The sequence below is a fragment of the Bos mutus genome, chromosome 14, assembly GCF_027580195.1.
Source record: "Bos mutus isolate GX-2022 chromosome 14, NWIPB_WYAK_1.1, whole genome shotgun sequence".
In the NCBI taxonomy this organism is placed as follows: Eukaryota; Metazoa; Chordata; class Mammalia; order Artiodactyla; family Bovidae; genus Bos; species Bos mutus.
Window position 1 is genome coordinate 8,382,458 of NC_091630.1, and position 22,564 is coordinate 8,405,021.

The following is a 22,564-nucleotide window of genomic DNA, read 5'->3' on the forward strand; positions in this document are numbered from 1 at the left end:
TCATAAAGAAATATTTGATTATGTTTGTTGAGATTTCTTTGTAAATCTTAATGTCAGAGACACCTATTAATTCAATGAGGCATCCCATAATTTGATAATAATGGGTCAAGCAGGTTTACATTTATTTAAATGTCTTGTGCTGTGCTTAGTCACTCGGTCATGTCCAACTCTTTGCACCCCCATGGACTGTAGCCCACCAGGCTCTTCTGTCCATGGGATTCTCCAGGCAAGAATACTGGAATGGGTTGCCATTCTTCTCTAGGGGATCTTCCCAACTCAGGGATCGAACCCAGGTCTCCCGTGTTGCAGGCAGATTTTTTACCATCTGAGCCACCAGGGAAGCCCGTGTAATAATTTTGATAACCTACATTTCCCATGGATTGATCATGGGTTACGTGTTCATTGACTTTTTTGAGGAAGAAAAGAGAAGTACAAGAAATTATTAAAGTTATTTCTGTTTTTATTTATTCTTAGTAGTTAAATTCAGCCTAAGACCAGTGCTTCCATTTACACACTAAAAGCAAAGCCAGTCTACCACTGAAATCACATGATAAATTTTATTTTTTGGCAATCTCTTTTCTGTTCATTCTTGGGGGAAAGAAATACCTCACTTTTTGTTACTTATATGAATTGAGGAAATCAGTGCTGAATTTATAGAATGGCAACATTCAAAGTGACCCAGAACCATTAACTCTTTGGTAGTAACTATAAATTTCAGAGACACATCTCTCATAGTTCCCTGCTTCACAATCAAAAAATGAGAAATCACCAAGCATTACATGTCAACTATAACCAGTATAGTATATTCTAGCTACAAATATATGAAACTGTGGCTTGAATGTGTGTCAAGAGAATGTTTTAGAATTACCCTTGCTAAATAAGATAAATGACTGCATTAGCATTTCTTTTCAGATGTTCTTGTTAACTCATTTGAAACTATCTGCAGATAGAAATAGAACTAGTTTGAATGCTGATCTCAATATGAAATACAGAATTCACAGAATAGACAAAATTGTTGATGTAACATTCAATAATCAGGGTGCTATGAATTTTACATTAAAATTCACTTCTGTAGTAAAAATAGAGCTGTCATAGCTAGAAAAAATTATTTTCAGAGACAGCAGTTACCCTGGGCGGAAAAGAACAGTTCTACATAGAAAGAAAATCCAAGAAGTATGCAAAGTAAACACCAGGATACGTGATATATATAATTTAATCAGATAGTACATAGACTATGACATAAAACAGCAGTTTCCTAGAATAATTATAGGCTGCAAGACATGAAACCAGTTAGAAAATGGGTTGAGGTCATACTCTTTGACAGTAGACTTATAAATACAAATGTAGAATTAGGTAGATCTATGCATTGTCTGCTTTTCCTTGTCATCAAATCAACTTGAACCAGTAGACTGATAAGAATTCAAGCAGTAGATGTATTGCTGATTCACTATATCTTGCCCAGTGAAGTGAGACTATTAACCTCATAGAGCCGCGATTAACTATGGATTAATAGTTTGGTATTTTAGATGCAAAAGCACATTTCTTCTAATTGGAAATACAGCTTAGAACTATTTTGTTGGGCAGACTTCAGATTGTCTGAAATAAGAATACTTAGCTTGTTATTTATAATCCTTCTATTCAATAGTGACAAACATCAGAGACTAGGATTTTAGAGACTAATCCTGGTGGATTTTTGAGGGAAATCTTGTCCAATGACATGTATGGAAGGAGGAATATGTTAGGTTATTTTTTTTTTAATTGAGTGTATTGACTGGCCTAAGCATAGACATCTTCCTTTTCAGTCATATGGTTACAAAAACTGTACATTATGAAGAGTATAGAAGCAAACTGAAAAGAGTGCCACAGATCTTGGATAGTTATCTATATGCAGTTAAATTTACAGATAGAAAAGAAAATACAGCCTACATCCTTATGGTGCGCAGTTATTTTTTAGATACAATGTATCACTAATAAGTGTCATGGTCATCAACCCTAGTTGTCACCAGCAGAGAGAATGAGAGCAAGATCCGTTCGGTATAGCTTCCCTCCATCCGATAAAGCCATTATACTTTTCTTGTATGTTGGAATATTATTAATATCCAGATCCTAAATAGGACATAGATGGTATTACAATCCAGTTAAACATGGAAGTGAATTAACCACTGTCAAGTAATAAAATATGAGACAAAACTGCTTGTTATACCAATCCATTAAGAAGAGTTGGATTAAATTCTTATACAAATGTGAATAAATCACAAGGTTGTTTTTAAAATCTATTTATCTCAGTTAAGCACTGATTCAGACCAGTATGAAATCAAGTTAAGAACTGAAATCTACTTCTTCTCCTCTATAAAGTTTTAAAGTAGATTCTCCAAAGTAGATGTGTGGTTGCATCTGGATGGATCCATCAAGTCTGCTTAAGAAGGAAATGGCAAGGTAATGACATTACCTGTTTATTTTTCTCACACAGATCCTTCAGTAAAGCATCCAGTTCATTTTCATCTATGTATCCATTGCCATCCTACGGTAGGGGTAATAAAACAATATATAAGCAACTTCATCCACAAAAAAGGCAAAGGTAGTAAAATGGAAATAATTGAAATCCTCAGAAAATCTGCCTACTGCAAATTTGGCAGATATACTAACCTTGTAGGTCAGACCCTCAAATTTTGAACTGCTCCAAAGTCCCAAAACAGATACGAATTTCCTCTCATTCAGACCTTATATTTGTAAAATGCTTCGAAATTTTCAAAGTGATTTTACATTTACTGTTTCCCTGTATGTTAATAATATCACTACCTCTTGTTGAAGTAAGAAATTAATCACAAATGTTTTGATGGAGGGAGGACATAGGCATGGGGGAAGTATATTCCCGGCCTGTAATAGAGGCGGGCCGTTATCACATCATGCAGTGGGAGAGCTGTACTAGGGTCTCCAGAGGACTGGCTTGGTCCAGGAGGAAAGAAATGAGCAGAAACAGAGCATGTTGACTACTGACGTCATACCCAACCTTTCCTCACACACGTGATCTCACTATACCCTTTGTGGGAGAATCCCCGCCGGATATTTTCATCCAGCTCAATCTTCATTCCACCCTGCGGAGTGAGTATTATTATCTCTTGGTTACAAATGAGGAAATTAAGGGTCAGAGGAGTTTGGTATCTTATTCACAGTTCACAGGAGATAAATTGTAGCGTGGGATTTGAATCAAATTCGTCTAATTTGGGATATAACGTAATTCATTTCCTATGACAAGAATAAATTGGCTGAGTAATTTTAATAGCTCATGTTTCTTTAAATATAACCTTGAGATTGAGGCTTTTTTTCCCTTTTTCTGAATTTTTCTAAAAAATCAAATTACAGATAAGAAACACTTTTTTTTTTTTACCTGATCGTATAACTCAAAAGCTTTATTGAACTCTTTCCCACACATTTTGACTCCCTAGATGATAGAGAAGAGGGCAAAGATTAAAATGCTACAATTACATTTCATTGTGCTTCCCTTGGCAGATATCCCACATTTTACCCTTTTGAGAAATATTATGTATGGTAGAGAAAAAGAGAAATACCTGAAATTTAAGAAGAAAATTCTCCTGCACGGGTAGTAATCTTTTGAGAGAAAAACATTATATAATTGCATTAGATTTTTGACAAAGGTCAGCTTATAATGGTTATATTTGCATAGCTCCTAAACTCACCTGGCCATCTCAGTTAATTCCAGCTTCCCATCATTATTTGAATCAAACAATTTCAACTGAAAGACAGAAGGCATTATTTTGTACTGAAAAAAAGTACTTGTTGCATAGAGAAGGAAATTCAAAATAAAGAAGTTTGAGTAATCAATTACCTATATAGATGGCAAAATTCTAGAAACTAGCATTTATTAAACTTTCAGTGAAAAATTTCAATTCTATGACTTGTCAATTACAAAAGTTTATCACAACAATATAAAACAGAGTAAGAGTGATCTTACACTAGACTTCTGGAACATCATTGTTTATTTTTCTTGCAAATATGTGTTTATATGTATCAAGATGTGGGAGATATGGTGTCTGGCAGTACACATCCTGAAACTTTCCAAATAATAGTAGGAAAATAAATATTTGTTTTCCTCTTTTAGAGCATCAAAGAGTAAAGCAGATAATATGAATAAATCCTTACAGAATAAATTTTTGAGTAAGTGATCTTTTGATAGATGAAAATTACCTAACTCCACAAGAAAGGAAAAGCTCATACACGGAGCCCTGAAGCTAGCCTTACAAGGTAGAAGCTTTGTAGGTATTTCACTTTTCAAGTGAAATGATTCATGTGTGCATACGATGCCCACACCATGGTTTATTCATTTCATCCTGTGTAGTCTTGGGAATTAGCCAGAACACAGTAATATTTCATAGGCTCTTGGCTATAATCTTTTCAAGATCAGTCTTACCATTAGGTCTGTATACTCAGCTAGTTTTGTATCATCAACAGTCTTGTTTGCTTTTTCCAGCAAGTCCTTTAGAAAGTTCTGTTAAGACAAAAAAACATAAATTTCGTCAATAACAATCTGCTTTCTTCACAGCCTGCCTTGAGATGGAACACCCCAGGAATACAACGAAAGTCTCTTTTTGAGACTAGGACTGGATAAAAGGAGGACATTAGAAGAGAGGTCCTCTTGGCATTCCAGCAGTGACGCTGCCTTTGACGGGTGTGATATCTGCCTTTTACTGAGAACTGATCTGTCAGACCATGCTATGGTATGCTATGCTTTTATGATTTCAATTAAAAGAGAAGTTAGATTGTGCACCATGTAGGAATCAGAGTAAAAACTTATAAAGCCAGCCAGCCCAATGGATGCATTTCTTCCCAATGGTATCTTCACAGATACTCATGCGATTCTTCTCCAAGAAATAAGAAACACTGTGCATGTGTGTGTGCTAAGTCATTTCAGTCGTGTCCGACTCTTTTGCAAGCCCATGGACTGTAGCCTGCCAGGCTCCTCTGTCCATGGGATTGATTCTCCAGGCAAGAATACTGGAGTGGGTTGCCATGCCCTCCTCCAGGGATCGGTCCTGCGTCTCTAATGTCTCCTGCACTGGCAGGCAGGTTCTTTGCTTATGAGCCACTTGGGAATCCCAAGATACAGAATGGACCCCCTTATACCTTTTTGAGGTATGTGAATGATTATTAGTATACAAGGTGGAGATCTACCCTTAATTTCAAGTGCATTTTCTGCCCTTACAATCTGTATTTCCATATCAGTGTATAGCCAGTATGAAGCACATTTCACTAGAGACTGGGTTAGCTTTTAGGTTTGATGCAGTCCAAAGCACCTTGGTTAGAATGTTTCACCTGACTGTTCAAACTAAAATAGTTGGCTGCAGGCGTTACCTAATTCTTGAAGGATATGAATCACACCAAAGTAGAAATTAATATGGGAAGGATGAAAAAAAAGATGATTATTAATTTGACAGTTGAAGTTTAGGAGTGATTTTAATTTTTCTACCACAGAAATAAATCAAATAAAAGCTTTCAAAACCTTGCCATATAAATGACAATGTAAGTACTTAAGAATATAATAGTTTTTCACTTTGTCTAGTGCTGTTCATTTGCAACTTCTTTATTTGTTCAGAAAAATGAATTACTGCAATTATGGAAAACTGAGCTGATATGTTAAGACATTATTGAAGGATTGGGTTTCTTCAGCTTTGCTGTCATATATCTCCCTCCCAAATTTTCTAGTTCTGCTGGGATGATTTAACTTCATTATTTTCAATGGAGACTTTTTTCTTGGTTTCATAATTTTATTTTCACTTCAAACATTCCACTTAAAATTCAAAGTGAAGCATGAAAAATTCAAAGTTATCTGTTGGGGATGAATTTTATTTTTGAACCATATGAGGCTTTTGTCAGAGACTAATTGGGTTAAAAATCCTCATCAGAGACTAAAATGGTGGTCACAAAAATAGCCTGGGAGAAACTTCAGGACGCTGAGATTCAAAGTCATGTCTGAGAGCAAGCAATGTTTTACTCCATTATGGAATCTTAAAATTAGCTTTCTTGAAAGATCCATTAAAAAAGAATGCCAACTTATCTTCAAAATTCCCCAGACAGAAGTACTTCTATTTAGAATCTCTTCTGAGAATAAAATTTAGAACAAAGAAGGTCAGTATTGGAAATGAGCTAAAGTTTCTTTATAAACTTGAAATGATTTTTAAAAGAATTTTTTTGGTCCAGTGGAATAAAAACACAATAATTTAACTGTCACCTTGTGGGTTGCTGAATTACAAATTTGTGAAAAATATAGTTTTTGTTGATTTCACGTGAAAAATGTTTACATTTCTAAGTGTTGTTAGTCCCACGTGCTTTAACGATTTTGCAATTATACATGTGTGCTAAGTAGCTTCAGCCTTTGTGACCCTATGGACTGTAACCTGCCAGGCTCCTCTGTCCATGGAATTCTCCAGACAAGAATACTGGAGTGGGTTGCTGTGGCCGCCTCCAGGGGGTCCTCCCGACCCAGGTACTGAACCCACATCTCTTGAGCCTCCTGCACTGGCAGGCAGGTTCCTTACCACGAGTGCCACCTGGGAAGCCCTCCATTATACAAATACGCGTAACTCAGACGATGTTCAATTACGACCGGGAAACCATGTTTGATATTCCTGTTTCCCTACAGAACAGCAGAAGAGGTAACTCTTAGTGACTAAAGCTGAAAACTTTTGATGTTGTGGGAAAGAAAATCATTGCTATTATCAGATATTCTGTGGCCAAAGCCAGGTTCTCTTCCCGAGCAGCTGAGTACTCTTGAGAAATTATCTAATTTCTCTGAATTTCAGTGTGTTTGTTTGTATAATGGGAATTATAATACCTCCCCTGCAAATTTTCTTTGAGGATTAAATGTTAAAATACATGTTAAGCATCTAGTATTATGCCTGCCACATAGCAGGTGCTCATTAATTATTAATTTGTTTCCCTTCTAGTTACTCTATATCCTAAAGATAGAGAAAATAGAGTCTTTCAAACTGAGAAGTGTTGAGGTCAATTTTAAAAAATGAGAGATGGTTTTGTATTTCTGAAAGGCTAGTAAATTATTGAGTTCATGAATAATATAATTTATATTGTACCTGTATTTCACAAAACCTCTCAGATGCAACATCTTACTTGAGCCTCACAATAAATTGAAAGGTAGGTGTTATTACCCTCATATAAAGAATGAAAAAGTGAGGCAGAATGATAAAGACATTTGTCCATAGACAAGACTTGATTTCAGATCTCTTTACCTTTTCCTTCCTATCTTCCTCCTCTCCTACCAGCTCCTATGTACGCTTCTGAGATACGAATTGATAAATTCATTTCCAAAGTTACAGTTTTTCAGAAATTTGATTATATTAGGACTTTGTAAGCCTGGAGTCTTGGAAGCAAACTAGTTCAGAGATCACAGCTCAATGTCCTGTTTCCGTGTAGACTTCAGTTCATCACTTAACTTCTCTTCACTTTTTTCCTTACTGCAGTAACATTAATCCCACAGAACTCACATAAAGGTTAAATAAGATGTGTATAAAGTGCCTGGCATACAACTGGTGTCCAATAGTTGTTTCTTTATCTTTAAAGGGAAATCTATATAGTTGTTTAATTTATAAGGTAAAATGTCAAATTTTAATGAAAATAATCTGACTTATTTGGCTTAGTGTACCATTATATATCTATCTATCATCTATCTATCCCTTATTAACAATTGGTACACACCACAGAAAATGCCAGCTGCTGAACAGAATTTCAAAAGGTACTTGAAGTCTCTTTTTTGATGTGGTACTTTATTAACCACGTGGAAGAGTGGATGAAAATGTGCCATTGCTTAACGTTAGTTTCTTTTGTGGGAAGTTTTTTTTTAAAAAACCCACAAAACTCATAATTGCATTTGAAAGGGAAAAATGTACACATTTTTCTTTGCTTACCTTAAGCTCCTCAGTTTCTATGAAGCCACTGTGATCAGTATCATATTTTCTCCATGTCTGTAAGTAATTTTGGATAAGGAAGACCAAACACATTAGAAAAGGTCACAATTCCCCCACTTTCAGATATCTGAAGATATCACTCAGTGACAAAGGTTTCCTATACCTTCATGAATTCCTCACAGGACTTTAGCTGCTGGCATCGGAAAAGCAGCAGGAAGTTCTCTTCTGTGGGTAACACATGAGCCAACTGGAAAAGATCGAAGAAGCTGGTGTGAGGAGCTTGAAAGCAAGTCTCTCTCATTTCCTGCTCTTAGTTGTGCTTGACCATGATTTTATTACCCAGAAAACTAGGAGAGGAGAAACATGGCAATCGATTTTCCCTTTCGGATACTTTGTCCCTACAAAGTGCCATCGTGTTTTGCAGGGCTTGCTGCCCTTTGAGGGACCGGTTCTCAGGTCAGGGAGGAGGCTGCAGCAAGCATGCCTAGGGAGTGCAGGGAAGGGTGACTGACACTTCTCGTCTGCTAGACACACAAGCAGACTCATGCCGCTGGCTCGACCCCTGCATCTTTCCTGTGCCCCAGATCAGGTCTTTTCCTGTGAAGGCCCAGAAGATGGCACACGTGGGGCCATACATTTCATAAGAGAAGAAGCTGAGAGATATGAATGTAGCAGAGAGGACAGAAGGCAAAAAATGAATTCTGAAAGTCGAAGGAGAAAGCTTATTAAGAGATGCAATGGAATATAAACTAAGGACAATTGTAAAACAAGAGGAAGAGAGATGGAAAAGGACACTTTACAGGGAACAGTGGAAACTGAATGGTAATAGGGAATATCAGTTCTCAAATGTTTGGTGTCTGCTAAAAGGACATCTGTTGCTTGAGTCCAGGGCTTAAATTTTATTTGATGATCTCCCTTGAATGACCCGATGACATTTCTCCTAAGATCTCATTTTGTAACTTCAATGCTCCTTTTTTTTTGGTGGAAAGAAGGACTCCAGATCCCATTTTAGGACGAATACAATCTATCTATTGTGCGCAGGGAATGTGGGAGCTGGACTGATGTCCTAATGAAGGTGTGTGCTCTATTCCTGGGCAGCTGCTAATTAGCTGTGGTCCCCAGCAACTCCCTCAGCCATTTCTGGAACTTAGCATGCTCATCACTTAAAATGAGGAGTTGAAATAGAAACCAGTGTCTCTTAAATGTGTTGGGTTCAAAATGACTTTGAGAATCTGTTAGAATCACTGTGTCTTCACCATTAAAGAATGAACCTAAACACTATATTTCATCTAATTTCCAGAAGTTGATGAATCCCTGAAGTACAGGCAGGGACCCTCATCTGTGAATTTTAAACTAAAAAACCCGTGGTCTAGATTAACCTTTAGGTCAGCATAAATGCCAAAAGTCTACCAAATTATAGAACAGACTCACACTTAAAAAAACCATATTGTCCTTTTAGGTCCATTTAAAAATTTTAAATATAAAATGTATCATTCTATCTTATATGCAAGTAACCTCAGCTTCTTTATGCTGTATATGTCCTTTAACATCTTATTTTTAGATCTTTGAAATAATATTTCAAATTAGAATCATTCAGGCACTAATAATGGGATGAAATGAAGGGGCAGAGCCAGATATCTTATTAGGATGTTTGGTATGACTATCAGAAAACATTTTCTTATTTCCAAAGGTCAATAGTATGGTTATGCATTAATGCAAGCATTAATTTAGGAAACAGAAAATAGCCAATGCCAACTCTTTCTTTACTGGTATGTAAATTGTCAGATACCCCATTGTAAGCTATTGGTAGACCTACCCATAACCCACCCATTTCAGGAGGGCAAAGACTATTCTTTGTCTGCATCCCCTGAATACTTAGTGTGGTACTCAACATGTTAGGTGCTTGACATAAATGTTTGGATTTGGTTAATAATTTTACTTCATTAAAAGTACCTACTTAACATGATTTGTAGTGAGCATATTTTTTATCTTTGTTGTGATTTTCTATATTGCTTGGATTTTCAAAATTACTGTACATTGTTTTGAACAAAATAATAATTTTTATTTAAAAATCTATTTATCAAAACCCACGAAATAGATAAGAACCGAAAAACTAGAAGACTGAGCTAGCAAGCAATGACCACATGTAAAAGTAGGGAAATTTTAACCTCTTTTGTTTCAAAAATCAAACTTTACGTAACTTGCATGAAGTTCAGAGGTCTCTAAGAATGTCCAATATAGAGATGGCAAAATTGCTTTTTATGTTTAGTATAAATGTATATTTCTTCACCCACTATTTTGGTCCTACTTGGTTTAATTATAATAAAATACATATTATATCTACATGCAACATAGTCAATCTTTTAACTTAATTGAACTGTTAATGTTAAATTCAATATAGTACCATCATATTTTATAGATGTTAGTAATGAGTCTTAAACACATAAAACACTGTCAGAAGACAAACCAGCCACTAAGAAAGAAGTAAGTATGTGTAGAGAGGATGTGGCTATGTGCTCAGTTTCTAAGTTGTGTCTGACTCTCTGCAACCCCATGGACTGTAGCCCGCCAGACTCCTCGTGGGATTCTCCAGACAAGAATACTGGAGTGGGTTGCCATTTCCTTCTCCAGGGGATCTTCCCAACCCAGGGATCAAACCCCAGTCTCCCACATTGCAGGCAGACTCTTTACTGACTGAGCTATGAGGGAAGCCCCTTCACAACAAACAGATAACATAACAAATCATCTTTTGAGTATTTTTTGCCATGTCATGTGGTTTGTGGGATCTTAGTTCCTGGACCAGGGATTGAACCCAGACCCTTGGCAGTGAAAGCACTTAGTCCTAATCAATGGACCACTGGGGAAAGCATATGAATCAATATTCAAATTTCAGAGCTGGGTGCCGTAACTCCCCAGCTGTTGACTCTAATACCACATCTACAATGTGACTGAGGTCTTTTATAGAAGCTGTTAAGTAGGGCTGTTGTTGCCTCTCTTTTGCTAAATCACTCTTGTCAACAGTAGTAGCCTGTATTACTTGTTCCAAGATTATTGGTGATTTCTTAATTTTCAGTCCACCAGCCTGCTTTTTTATAAACTCTCAAAACTTTATTATAAGTTGGAGAAGAGAGTTAAGAAAAGCAGAGAAATGAATGGAAGGCAGGTAACTGTGGCTACTAGGAGAATCTTTCAAAGCTTCTTTTATGAAAATTGCTTGCTTGTCACTGAGAGTGGGGAGGCAAAAATTTCTCTCTACTTGCCTGTCTTCTGTTTCAGTCTATGTACATCTAGAGGAAAGGGTCTGTGACTTAATTAATGTTTCTTTGCCTGGCACCTGCAAGAATTTCCATAGATATTTTACTCAACCAATAAATGAAGGCAGTTGACTATCCAGGGTCAGCACAGGCTGCGAGAATTCAAATAGCTTGCTACTAAGCAGTGGATAGGGGTTGGGGTGGCCACTGTGACTGCCATCCAGAGTTCTCTTAGGCGCTGGGGGTGTTGTCGTGGTCTCAGCTGTCAGGTCTCTTTGGGAGATTACCTGGGCTGACAAGACCTATGTTCCCAAGATGCACATAGGGATATAAAACCTTGCTCTCTCACTCAAAACTTGGGACATCTCCCAAGGGTTGTCCCAGTTCAGAGCTCACTGTAGGGTCAGCCAAAGTTGAGACTGTTTCACAGCCCAACGTCTCACTCTGCCCAGCTTTGTTCTTTTATTTCCCTCGGACAGGCACTGATTCCAAGAGCACTTCCTAATAAACTTCCTCATTGCTTCTCTTCAGCTCAGATATGGTCCCCAAAGGAACCAACCTGTCCCAGGACAGGGATCTTTACCACCTCTCTTCTATTACTAGCCATAATATGGAGCTCTTGACTATGTTTTGGATTAGGTTGAAATCCCTTGCTGTGGCTCATGTGGCCATGATTCAGTACCTATGAGGCACTGGACTGCAGGCTGGGGATTCATAGTCACTGACAGTAAGAACTTTACAGGGAGGCAGATAATTAAAAATTTTGTTTCAGACAATTTCAAAGCAAGAGATAACTACAGTGGTAAAGCTACACTCTAGGTGCTGGGAGAGAACACGTGAAGGACAACTTTACAAGAAATATAAATGAATGAGGTATATATTTGAAGACAATCTTGGTGCACGTTAGATTCTTTCGACACATATTAGTAAAACATTTACTTTCTTGGTTTGGAAGCCAAAGAAATATTTTTCTAGCCAGTGAGAAGTGAGTCCAGGAAATTGGGAAATTTAAAAGGCAAATAATCTTTTCACACAAATTAAAGGCTGCTGCTGCTAAGCTGCTAAGTCGCTTCAGTCATGTCCGACTCTGTGCGACCCCATAGACGGCAGCCCATTAGGCTCCCCTGTCCCTGGGATTCTCCAGGCAAGAACACTGGAGTGGGTTGCCATTTCCTTCTCCAATGCAGGAAAGTGAAAAGTGAAAGTGAAGTCGCTCAGTCGTGTCCAACTCTTAGCGACCCCATGGACTGCAGCCTACCAGGCTCCTCCATCCATGGGATTTTCCAAGCAAGAGTACTGGAGTGGGTTGCCATTGCCTTCTCCGTTTTTTAAAGGCTAGTTGAATTTAATAATTCGAATTTGACAAGTTGTAAGAATGGGGAAAAGATTGACATTAAGAAAAATGGCAAAGATTTTCTAATGAAATACTTTTATTTTTAATAATAATAGCAAGTACATTTACTTAGTTTTTATAGTGTACTAGGGCTTGTCTATTTTTGACATGTGTTACCTGATGTTGATATTCATGTCATCTGTGTTCACAACCAAGGAAACAGAGGCTCAGAGATGGTAAATGACCTGCTATCACATAGCTTACAGTTGGAGCCAGATTTGAAATCAGTCTGACTTTTTGATTTTGAGACTCTTGTCCTTTAACTATCACCCTCCATTAAAATCTTCAGTCTTAATAAACTATTTTAAAAATCTATCAAGAATGAAGTTCTAAATCAGGTTTTATTGTCAGTCATTTCCCCAAACTCTGAAGTAGAAAACTGTGTATGCTTAGTCACTCAGGCATGTTCAATTCTTTACAACCCAATGGACTGTAGCCCGTCAGGCTCCTCTGTCCTTGGAATTTTCCAGGCAAGAATACTGCAGTGGGTTGCCATTTCCTCCTCCAGGGTATATTCCTGACCCAGGGATTGAACCCTCATCTCCTGCAAGCCTCCTGCATTGCAGGTGAATTTTTTACCACTGAATCACCAGGGAAGCCTGAGGTAGAAAATTAGCTTACTATTTACAAAATTACATTTATTATGGTTAAACTTGCATGCTCAAATCCCACTATCAAGAAAAGAAGGAAAGTCCAGAAAAATGCCTGCTGCCCTGGGAGGGTTATTACAATTTTACAACTGAAATAGCTTTCCAATCTATTTTTTTCCGGTGGATGCACTGACCTGGACAAATAGACACAGAAAAACTCGAGAGGACACTGTTTTCTCACACAGTGCTCAGGCAATCAGGTGAAAAGTTTGCAGATTTGACATCCAGCTGAGGGAAACATCTATACTTAATGTGAGCACCAGAGACGGAATTTCTATTATCTGCTAAATCATTCAGTCTCCCTCTTTGACTATTTTAATCAATCTTCTCTGCAATAGAGCTATTAGTCTGAATAAATTTAGAACATTTGACTGTCATGGTATTTGTTAAATTATCTCAGAATTTCAGAGTTCCTGTTTTGAGTTTGTATCAACAATCTCTTTATATCAAGCTGTATTTGTGTGAATTTGAAAATTTATTTAAAAGACATGAAACTTAAAAGTTCACAAGAAAGCATATTTGTACATTACCCTTCTTTTTACACGTTTTCACATGTCTAGGTAGTAACAGCATGTTGTTGGAAAGTGTCAGGCAACTTCGTTAAAACAGAAGTTTGAAAGTTAACCACTATATTTTCTGTTTTTTTGAACAACACGTTTCAATTAGAGCCAAGTCAATTTGACCTGGAAAGCAAACTACCACATAAATACCATTTGGTTTACTTTGATTAGATTTTGATGAGCCCCTGAATACACCTACTAAGCGGGCAATACATAAGCAAATCTAATCTCTTTTCCCTTTGAAAGTGAAAGTTATGGTATACTTGATGTGAGCGGATGGGAATCTGTAAACTATTATAAATTTTGGAAAACCTGGGTTTTTTTCATTCTTTCAAAGCTGGCTGAAATTCATGTATTTATGTTCCATGTTATATATAGGATTTCTTAGCAAGTGATATATGTCAGATTGGAAAACAGAAAGGGTGAACTTGATTTAATACAACTTACTGGTGACACTAGAGGGCATATTATAAATTCAGGCATTCCCCACTCTCCTCCATTTTGTACATGTAATCTGTAGCTTTCAATTCCTTTTTTCCAATGATTTTTCGGAATCTCCTTTTTTCCTATCCGTCCTCCTTAACTAGGTTAAATACAATCAACCTGCATGTGAACTATGGCAGCAATCTCTTCCCTGTTCCCCCATTCTCTCCTTCTTGTTTCTCCAAGTACGGACCCTCCTCACTTCCTTCGTCTTGGCTGATAACTCTGATCAATAAAAAGAATTCTGGAATCAGAGTCAGATCTAGACCTGTATAAATGTTCTGTCACTCCTTGCCAGTGGGACCTTAGACGCATCATTCAACCTTTCTGGGCTTCAGTTTCTTTACCCTTAAAGTGAGAAATCTTGGCTAGCTTTTCCTCTGGGTCCCATGCAGCAAAAAGTTCCATGTCCTGGAATAATTAAACTTTCTAATTAAGTCTTATGTGTTTAACTTCTCTTCTTTTAAACTCTTTCTGCTTTCACTGATTGAATGAGTGAGTGAGTGAAGTCTCTCAGTCATGTCTGACTCTTTGGACTGTAGACCCCATGGACTGTAGCCTACCAGGATCCTCTCTCCATGGGATTTTCCAGGCAAGAGTACTGGAGTGGGTTGCCATTTCCTTCTCCAGGGGATCTTCCCAACCCAGGGATTGAACTCGGGTCTCCTGCATTGCAGGCAGATGCTTTACCCTCTAAGCCACCAGGGAAGTCCTTTTGCTGATTGAAAGTGGTTCCCAAATCATACTTCAAGTGATTGGGTCAAATAACTTCTCTATACTTTGTGCATCCCTGTTCAGCCAGGCTAAATTTAAGCCTTGCCATAAGTAACCAATGAACTGAAGCTTGAAAATATTTTCTTTTAATGCAGAAAATATGTGGATTATTAATTGCAAAAAAAAAAAAAAGGCTGAGTGGTTTAGAGGAAAGCGGCTGAAATTCTATTTAAGCTACAGCTTTCCTCAACTATAAATTTATTTTGTTATTATGAGGATCAAATGAGATCACGTGTTTGAAAACACTCAATAATTGTGTGTGTGCTCAGTCCCCTCAGTCGTGTCCAACTCTTAGGCCTGGACTATAGCCCTCCAGGCTCCTCTGTCCAAGGGATTCTCCAGGCAAGAATTCTGGAGTGGGTTCCACGTTTGTGTAATGTCATACAAATAAATGAAAATTCTCTTTCTTACTGTTATTGCTATAAAAGTTCCTCAAGTCTTCATTTCGGTCTTCATTAACTTCTTCATTCTCTTCTGTTAACTATTTCTATCTTTCCCCACACAGAAATCCTTTTCTTTCATGTAACAGTTTCTTTCCCAAACTTCTGTGGAAATTCCTTACATCAAATCTCTAGGAAAATGTATTTGGTAATAACTCCTAGCTTCTCATTCAAATTAGACCTCAAATAATACTTCATAAATCATTATCCCATATAATATACAGTAAAATATAGATTCAAAATCGCTTTTTTCATCTTATCCTTTTAAAAATATAGAATCTATGTGAATCAGATCCATGCTTTTTGTGCTACTGTTAACAACCTAGGGTCACAGAAGAAATTTAAAATAGCTGAGCCCATTGGAGTCCTTAAGGTTAAATACATTAAATATAAGATGACAGTCTTTCCTGTACTAGAATTACAAAGTATGCCAAACTCTCAAATAGCCACATCTATAATTTCACTGATTTCAGAATTTCTGACTAGTTCTGAATAATTAGATTTATGTCATCTCATTTATGTTCATTTCAATGTTATTTTCTTATCCTTGATGATTCATATCTTGATTAGTTGGCTTCTATGTCAATCTATAAGTCCCATTACTATTAATTTATCTATTTATATAGTAATGAGTTATGCATAGGCAAAGGGAAAAGTGTATACTCCAGGGGAATATTTTAATTACAAAGATAATAATAGTATGTCCTTCTTTAACTCTATTTGTAGTAGCTGTTTAAAAATAAGTATATTTCACATTGACATCACTGGTGTCCTATAACATCAATTTTTGAAAACCAGGTTAGTTCTCTGAATCAAAGGTAAATTATGACTAAGAATACTTCACAATCTAATACACTAGGAACATTATATAAAGAACATAATTATGCCTATTATTTGATATATTTTAAACTATGACCTTATTAATTTTTCTGGACAAAATTATCCACTCAATTTCTTTAATGGGTTGCAGAGATAAAGAAAGTAGCTAAGACATTAGATTTTATAAAAGTAAAAGTACTGTTTCACATATCTGAAGAATGCAAAAGAGTTAATGTATAGTCAAAGTTTTGCTTCCTTGATTCATAGACAAAAAAGTTGTCCTCACTAGGAAAAGATAAGATTTGACACTGAAGTTTCAGCTTTTAAAGACTCAAAAGAAATACCTATGCATTCACTCACTTTAAGTTCTTGTGTTTTTACATGGCCAACTGGCAATTTAAAATGGAACTTCAGAAAACAAGATGCAACTTTTTGCCATGATATCATCTTTAGGGCCTGCAAATAGTTCATTTTATTTTCTAACAGAAAAGTCTACACTATTAATAAGAAATACCAGTGAACTGTGTTCTTAGTTAGCATTTTATTGGACTGAGGCTGGTAAGGTAATGGGATGAGTACTTATCCAGAGGTGGGAACTTGAGTCTCTAACCGCCCCAAGGCCAGCAGACAGTTGCACAGCCAGAGACAAATCATTTGACTTCTTTAGGTCTTAGTTTCATAATATATTCAATTTTGGCTTGGATTATGAAAATTCTTAGGTCTGTTTCATTTCTGAGCAGTTTTTGATTTTATATCTCTGAACAAAAGATAGCATGTTACTTAAGTAAAATAAGCCTCTTAGAACAGGTTTTGCTTATCATGTTTGAGTTGAATACAACTTCAAAAAGCTCACTTATTAAAACCATATGAGAACAATGCATAAATTCCTTACCTCTACAATTCCTATTTTTCCATCATCTCTTTGTCCATACTGATCCACAAAAGTTTTCATCTCAGGTGATAACTCCTAAAATTATAACAAGCCAGGTAAGAAGAAGGTTTTTTAAAAAAAACAAACAGTATGTTTGTTATCATGTTAATAACTTGTTACAAAGAAAAACTGGAATTAGAATCATTTAGAATTATGCATATTGATTAACCTTTTCATGAAAATTAGGATGTAGCTGATGCACCAGTTTTACTGGTTTGAAATGAAAGACATAATTTCTGAATCAGTCATTATGATTTAACTTCTATTATTAGTTTTGAGAATATGTTATCCTTTAAAAATGTAGTCAGAATTATTCTGTTCATAACCTTTAGTGAATTTAAATATAGTGATCCTCATGAATGCACCTTAACATTACTTGCTTTGGGGAAGATTATTTTATATTGCTGCACTAATTATTCTATAACATTTTCCTTATTATAACACGCTTTATCCATGGAAGTTAATATTGTGTTTTCATCTTGGACAAGCAAATGTGAATGTTCAAAAGCAACTCATTTTTAAACAAAGAAAGTTTCCAGTGTGGAAGAAGCTGGAAATGTTCTTACAAATTAAAAATCAGAAAAATTTGTGTCAAATTAACAAAAATGACCTGACCGATTTGTACTTTCATTAGAAATACGCGACACTGATGACCTTAGTTTGGATCACTGATTGTATACACTGAAGATCTTTGTTTCCAAGAGGAATTTAGGGAGTAGTTCTCCAGTGTTTCCTTGTTTCCATTTTCTACCAAGAGGATATTCTTGTTTCCATTTAGTTATGTACAGAAGATTATTGAAGAGGGACAAAGTGAAAGCTTTCATCTCGTTTGACTTATCTTTTTCAATCTATTCTATTGCTTACATAACCTCTTCACATATTGACAGAATGGATAGCTCTGAACTGTAAACTAATGACCTGTACATAGATAGAACTAGTATTCAGGAAGTTGGATTTTATACCCTTGGGTCTTCAACATAGCCCATTTAAAATAGCCCTATTGCATTAACTGCAGCTGATGTAAAATAGGTCAGCCTTTATGAATGTCCTATTCTGTGTCCTTGGAAAAGTAAATTAAGGTTTCAGTTTTTATCATAACGAACAAGATGGTGATAGTATCTATCACACACATTTGCTCTAGGGATAAATAGCTTAACAGAGTTTGAGGGTTGTACTGAGGCTGAATATTATTATTACTAGTGTTACAAAATCCTACTTTGGTTAAACGTAAATATCTTTAATAGAAGGTAACAAATAGTAATTAAGCAGCTTAAAATAGGCTTAAAAAACCTCTTCCAATATGGATTAATTTCAACCTACCTTTATTACCTTAAACAGTGCAAAACATAATTACAATGATAACGATAATAAGTTAAAGCTTTATAAAAAATAAATGTAAATTTAGAGACTGTTTAGTGAAAAATGCTAGTTCTGAAAGTATATTAAGTTATGATATTTCATTAATGTTATATTCACCTACAGTTAATATTAGTGAAATTTTTGAAATTTCACATTATTAATATGCTAAGCCAAACAATTTTTCCATTAATACAGTAAAATCTGTTATCCTATTGCTAGAAATGCAAAGAAACCTGGTTTATAAGTTCAACCTTTAAGTTCTAAAAATAAAGAGAAGAAAAAATAGATAAAAGTTGATTTAATACAGTGAGGCCAGTAGTGAAATATTTGTCTAGTACATGAATGTTTCAATTCATACCTTGATTTAGATTTTAACCATTCAAACCTATACTACAATAATCAAGCTGTTAAGCAACTTGATATAATCCTGAACCTGTGCTCAGATTTGGTATTATTGGATTATAATCCAACAATACCATCTTCCAATATTCTAAGATTGGAAATTTAGCAGTAGAAAAAAATAATTAAGATCTAAAAGTTAAAAAAGACTAAGATGAAGTCATTGTTTACAAAAAGTATATATATTAAAATGGGAAGAGGAAAAGAAATATCTGAAAACATGTATAGAGTTTCTAAATATCTGAATTTCTAAGCTGAAAATAAATATTAAAATTACTTCTAGGAAAATTAAAATATAATCATTTAGCTGGTGGAAACATCTTTAAAGGTTTTAATTAGAAATTTTATGGTAAGTAAGATTTCTCAACCAGATATTTTAAATATATATATTTTAACTGTAGAAGAAAATGTTTTGTATTATTAGTCAAAGATATATAGATCTATAATGATAGTATTGCATGAATTTATGTACACGGTAATGTATAAGATGGTATGGAGACAGTATATAATACATTTTCAATTTTATTTGATCCCATCCTATTACACTTTCAAATTTATGTAACATCAAATCTGGGTAAAACAATTCCCAGAGTGCCGTGTGCCGTGCTCAGTTGTGCCTGACTCCTTGTGACCCCATGGACTGTAGCCCACCAGGCTCCTCTGTCCATGGGATTCTCTAGGCAAGAATACTGGAGTGGGTTGCCATTTCCTTCTCCAGGGTATATTCCTGACCCAGGATCCCAGAGTGCTCTCTGGTTTTAAATAAATTTTATTTAAATCATTGGATTTTAGCAACTGATAGCTTTTAATGCATTATAAATCATTTTGGTGTCCTCTGGCATTCTTTTGGAGCTTCCCTGGTAGCTCAGCTGGTAAAGAATCCGCCTGCAGCAATGCAGAAGACCCCTGTTCAATTCCTGAGTTGAGAAGATCCCCTGCAGAAGGGATAGGCTATCCACTCCACTATTCTTGGGCTTCCCTGGTGGCATAAAGAATCCAACTGCAATGCAGGAAACCTGGGTTTAATCCCTGGGTTAGGAAGATCCCCTGGAGGAGGGCACGGCAACCCACTCCAATATTCTTGCCTGGAGAATCCCATGGACAGAGGAGCCTGGAGGGCTAGGCGTTATTTTAATATGTTGTACAGAGATGTGTGCCACTCAATTTTCAACTTAGATAGAACAAAAAGGTGACTATTAGTGAATTATATGTATATATATATATATATGGCCATTCTTCTCAGTCTTGTCCAACTTTTTGTGATCCTGTGGGCCACAGTCCGCCAGGCTCCTCTGTTAACTATTATGTATATAACTCAGTGCTGGAGGTGGTGATTTGCTAAAAGCTCACACAATTATATTTTCCTCTAAAGATATATCTTTGTATCTTCATATATTATATGTATACATATAATGTGAAATCTCTATGCTGACAATATATTTTCTTAACAGGCTAATTTATGCCTAAAGGAAGCTATTCATAATTAGTAAAAATTAACTGATAGCTTAAATCACAAATATAGATTATTTTCAAAATCCCACTAATTGTTTCCCATTAGAGAATCACTTTGCTTGTTTAAGATGTGTGAAGTTATTAAAATTACATTTTACATCTCTAACTTTTGATTTTCTTCCTCGCAACAGAAATGAACTCCCTTTTTGCTAAATTTCCTGCTCATTGTTATGTTGCAAAGTTGTACAAATTTCCCCCAGTGAGGAAGGACATTTTCTCCTCACTCCAACCACATCAACATTACAAGAATAATAATTGGCAATAGAATAAGAGATCCATAATCTACAGATTGGTTTCCTGACCTCCAAGGGGCAGAAATGTATTTCTACTCGTTTACTTTTCAGGCTATTAAAGAGAGGTTAAAAATTACCTAACTGAACTCAATAGAAGAGGTGGTGATCTGCTAACAGGTCTCACCCACACTTTCCTTTTAAGTACTATTAAAATACAAGTATACAATCTTTTAAACGCTCTGATTTCATATGGTAAGGCTTTTTCCCTTTAAGGAATTTCTCTCTCTCTCTCTCCTTTGTCTCTGTGTCTCCCCCTCCTTCTCCCTCTCTTTCTTCCTACACAATTTCAAAAGGCACTCTTTCTCCCCTTCTCAGTAAATAAATGTGTACGTCCCCGGAAACCATTTGATTTCGCTAGCTCTTTATGAGAACGCTAGAATATTTATTCAAGGACAAAGGTCTCTTTCCTCCCTTGCAAACTTCAACCTACCAAACCAGCCTTCTTCCGCGCCTGCTGGAGCTCCTGAATCAGATTCTGAAGCTCCTTTCCTTCCAGGTAACCACTTCCTGTAAAGACAAAGAAGCACCCAGTTATCAGACATTTCACTTTTAAGTTTCTTCCCCGTTCAATTTCCACAATAGCTATTTTCCGGCCACTGGAGAGGTCCCATCTTGGCCTCAATATTGATTACTGATTAACCCGCAAAAGATACACGACAGGGCAGTGGTCCCCTCCTGGGAGAGACCCACTAAGGGCAAAGGAGGATGGTTGGGTTGATGAGTGTAGCCATAGAAATTTTGCAGGGTAGGGTCTCTCTCGCTGTCGCTGCCCTCCACCCCAACCCCCCACCTTCTATTAGTATCATCCTTGGAGAGAGAGAGAGAAAAAAAAAAAACTTTGAAGGTTTTGGGGTAACATAGAAACAACACACAAACTTTAAAGTTCATGGTTGGCAGCCAACTGGAGAGAGATTAGGGAGATGGGGGAAGAAGCAAAGAAAAGAAATGAAGGATAATCGGATCAGGAGGCTCAAGGAAGGGAAGAGGGTGGGACAAGGTTCTTCAAACAATTAAAAAGATAAAAGATAATCACCGTCAGCGTCGAAATGAAGCCAGATCTCAAAAAACTGTGAGGCTGTGATCAGAGATGATTGCAGGTGGGATTCTGCCATCGTAGAGCGGAGTGGGTGGTCTGCGTGGAGTATGCGCGTGTCAGCGCTGAAGTGGGGTGAGAACCTCAGGGTATAGGTGCGCGTGTGTCTGTGCACGTGCGCGAGTGTGGACGTCTGTGTGTGTGTGTAAGAAGAAATCCCGGGCTGCAGGAGAAGGGAACTCAGGGCGCGGGCGCCGCCAGTCGCTGTCCTCGGTGCTGCTCGGCTCAGGCGTCCCCGGGAGTCCTCTCTGCGCGCGGGCTCCCGTTCTCGGTATTTATCCCGCAGTCGGGCCGGGCCACGCCTGCCCCGGCCTCCCATCCCTCAATCCCGCCTCTTGCTCGCAGCAACCTTCCACCCCTCCCTTCCCGTCTCCTCCTCTCCTCCCAGGAAAGCGAGCTGGAGCACTAGTTGTGAAGTGCAGAAAGCAGCAGGTGGTGGGAAATCCTTAGCTTACAGACTGGTTGCAGAAAATACTCATTTCCCTCCACATTCTCATGTCTGAAAGGAATCTTATTTCCGAAGACTATAGTGAAATATCGTGTGTGAAGAGGTTTTGATTTGCAGATGGAAGAGGAAAGTTAATGAAGGGTAGAACTACATAAAGGATGCTTATATTGTGTGTGTGCCTGTGTGTGTGCGTGGTTTCTCCAAGACGTTTGAGTGTTT

The 22,564-nt window shown here is 36.9% G+C and overlaps 1 protein-coding gene across 2 annotated transcripts; it reads right to left on the bottom strand.

Annotated features, from left to right (window-relative positions):
* Positions 1-482: 482 nt before the first annotated feature.
* Positions 483-22,071, bottom strand: CALB1 (calbindin 1). Of its 2 annotated transcripts, XM_005888294.3 has the most exons (11): positions 21,838-22,071; positions 21,235-21,311; positions 17,203-17,277; positions 8,101-8,184; positions 7,938-7,994; positions 4,430-4,507; positions 3,699-3,754; positions 3,570-3,609; positions 3,389-3,442; positions 2,450-2,521; positions 483-2,106 (listed from the first exon to the last, which is right to left on the bottom strand). In XM_005888294.3, the coding sequence occupies exons 1-11, from the start codon at positions 21,914-21,916 to the stop codon at positions 1,993-1,995; spliced, it is 786 nt and encodes a 261-aa protein (XP_005888356.2). In that variant the 5' UTR covers positions 21,917-22,071; the 3' UTR covers positions 483-1,992. The 2 variants fall into 2 exon arrangements, with proteins under 2 accessions (XP_005888356.2, XP_070238915.1); XM_070382814.1 differs by lacking the exon at positions 17,203-17,277.
* Positions 22,072-22,564: the final 493 nt, after the last annotated feature.

Excerpts from the sequence above, each read along its gene's own strand:
- CALB1 (XM_005888294.3), bottom strand. The coding sequence starts at position 21,916 with ATGGCAGAATCCCACCTGCAATCATCTCTGATCACAGCCTCACAGTTT. Across the intron at positions 3,755-4,429 it reads CTGAGTATACAGACCTAATG|TTGAAATTGTTTGATTCAAA; the intron begins GTAAGACTGATC and ends TCTGTCTTTCAG. Across the intron at positions 3,443-3,569 it reads ATTTTCTTCTTAAATTTCAG|GGAGTCAAAATGTGTGGGAA; the intron begins GTATTTCTCTTT and ends TCTATCATCTAG.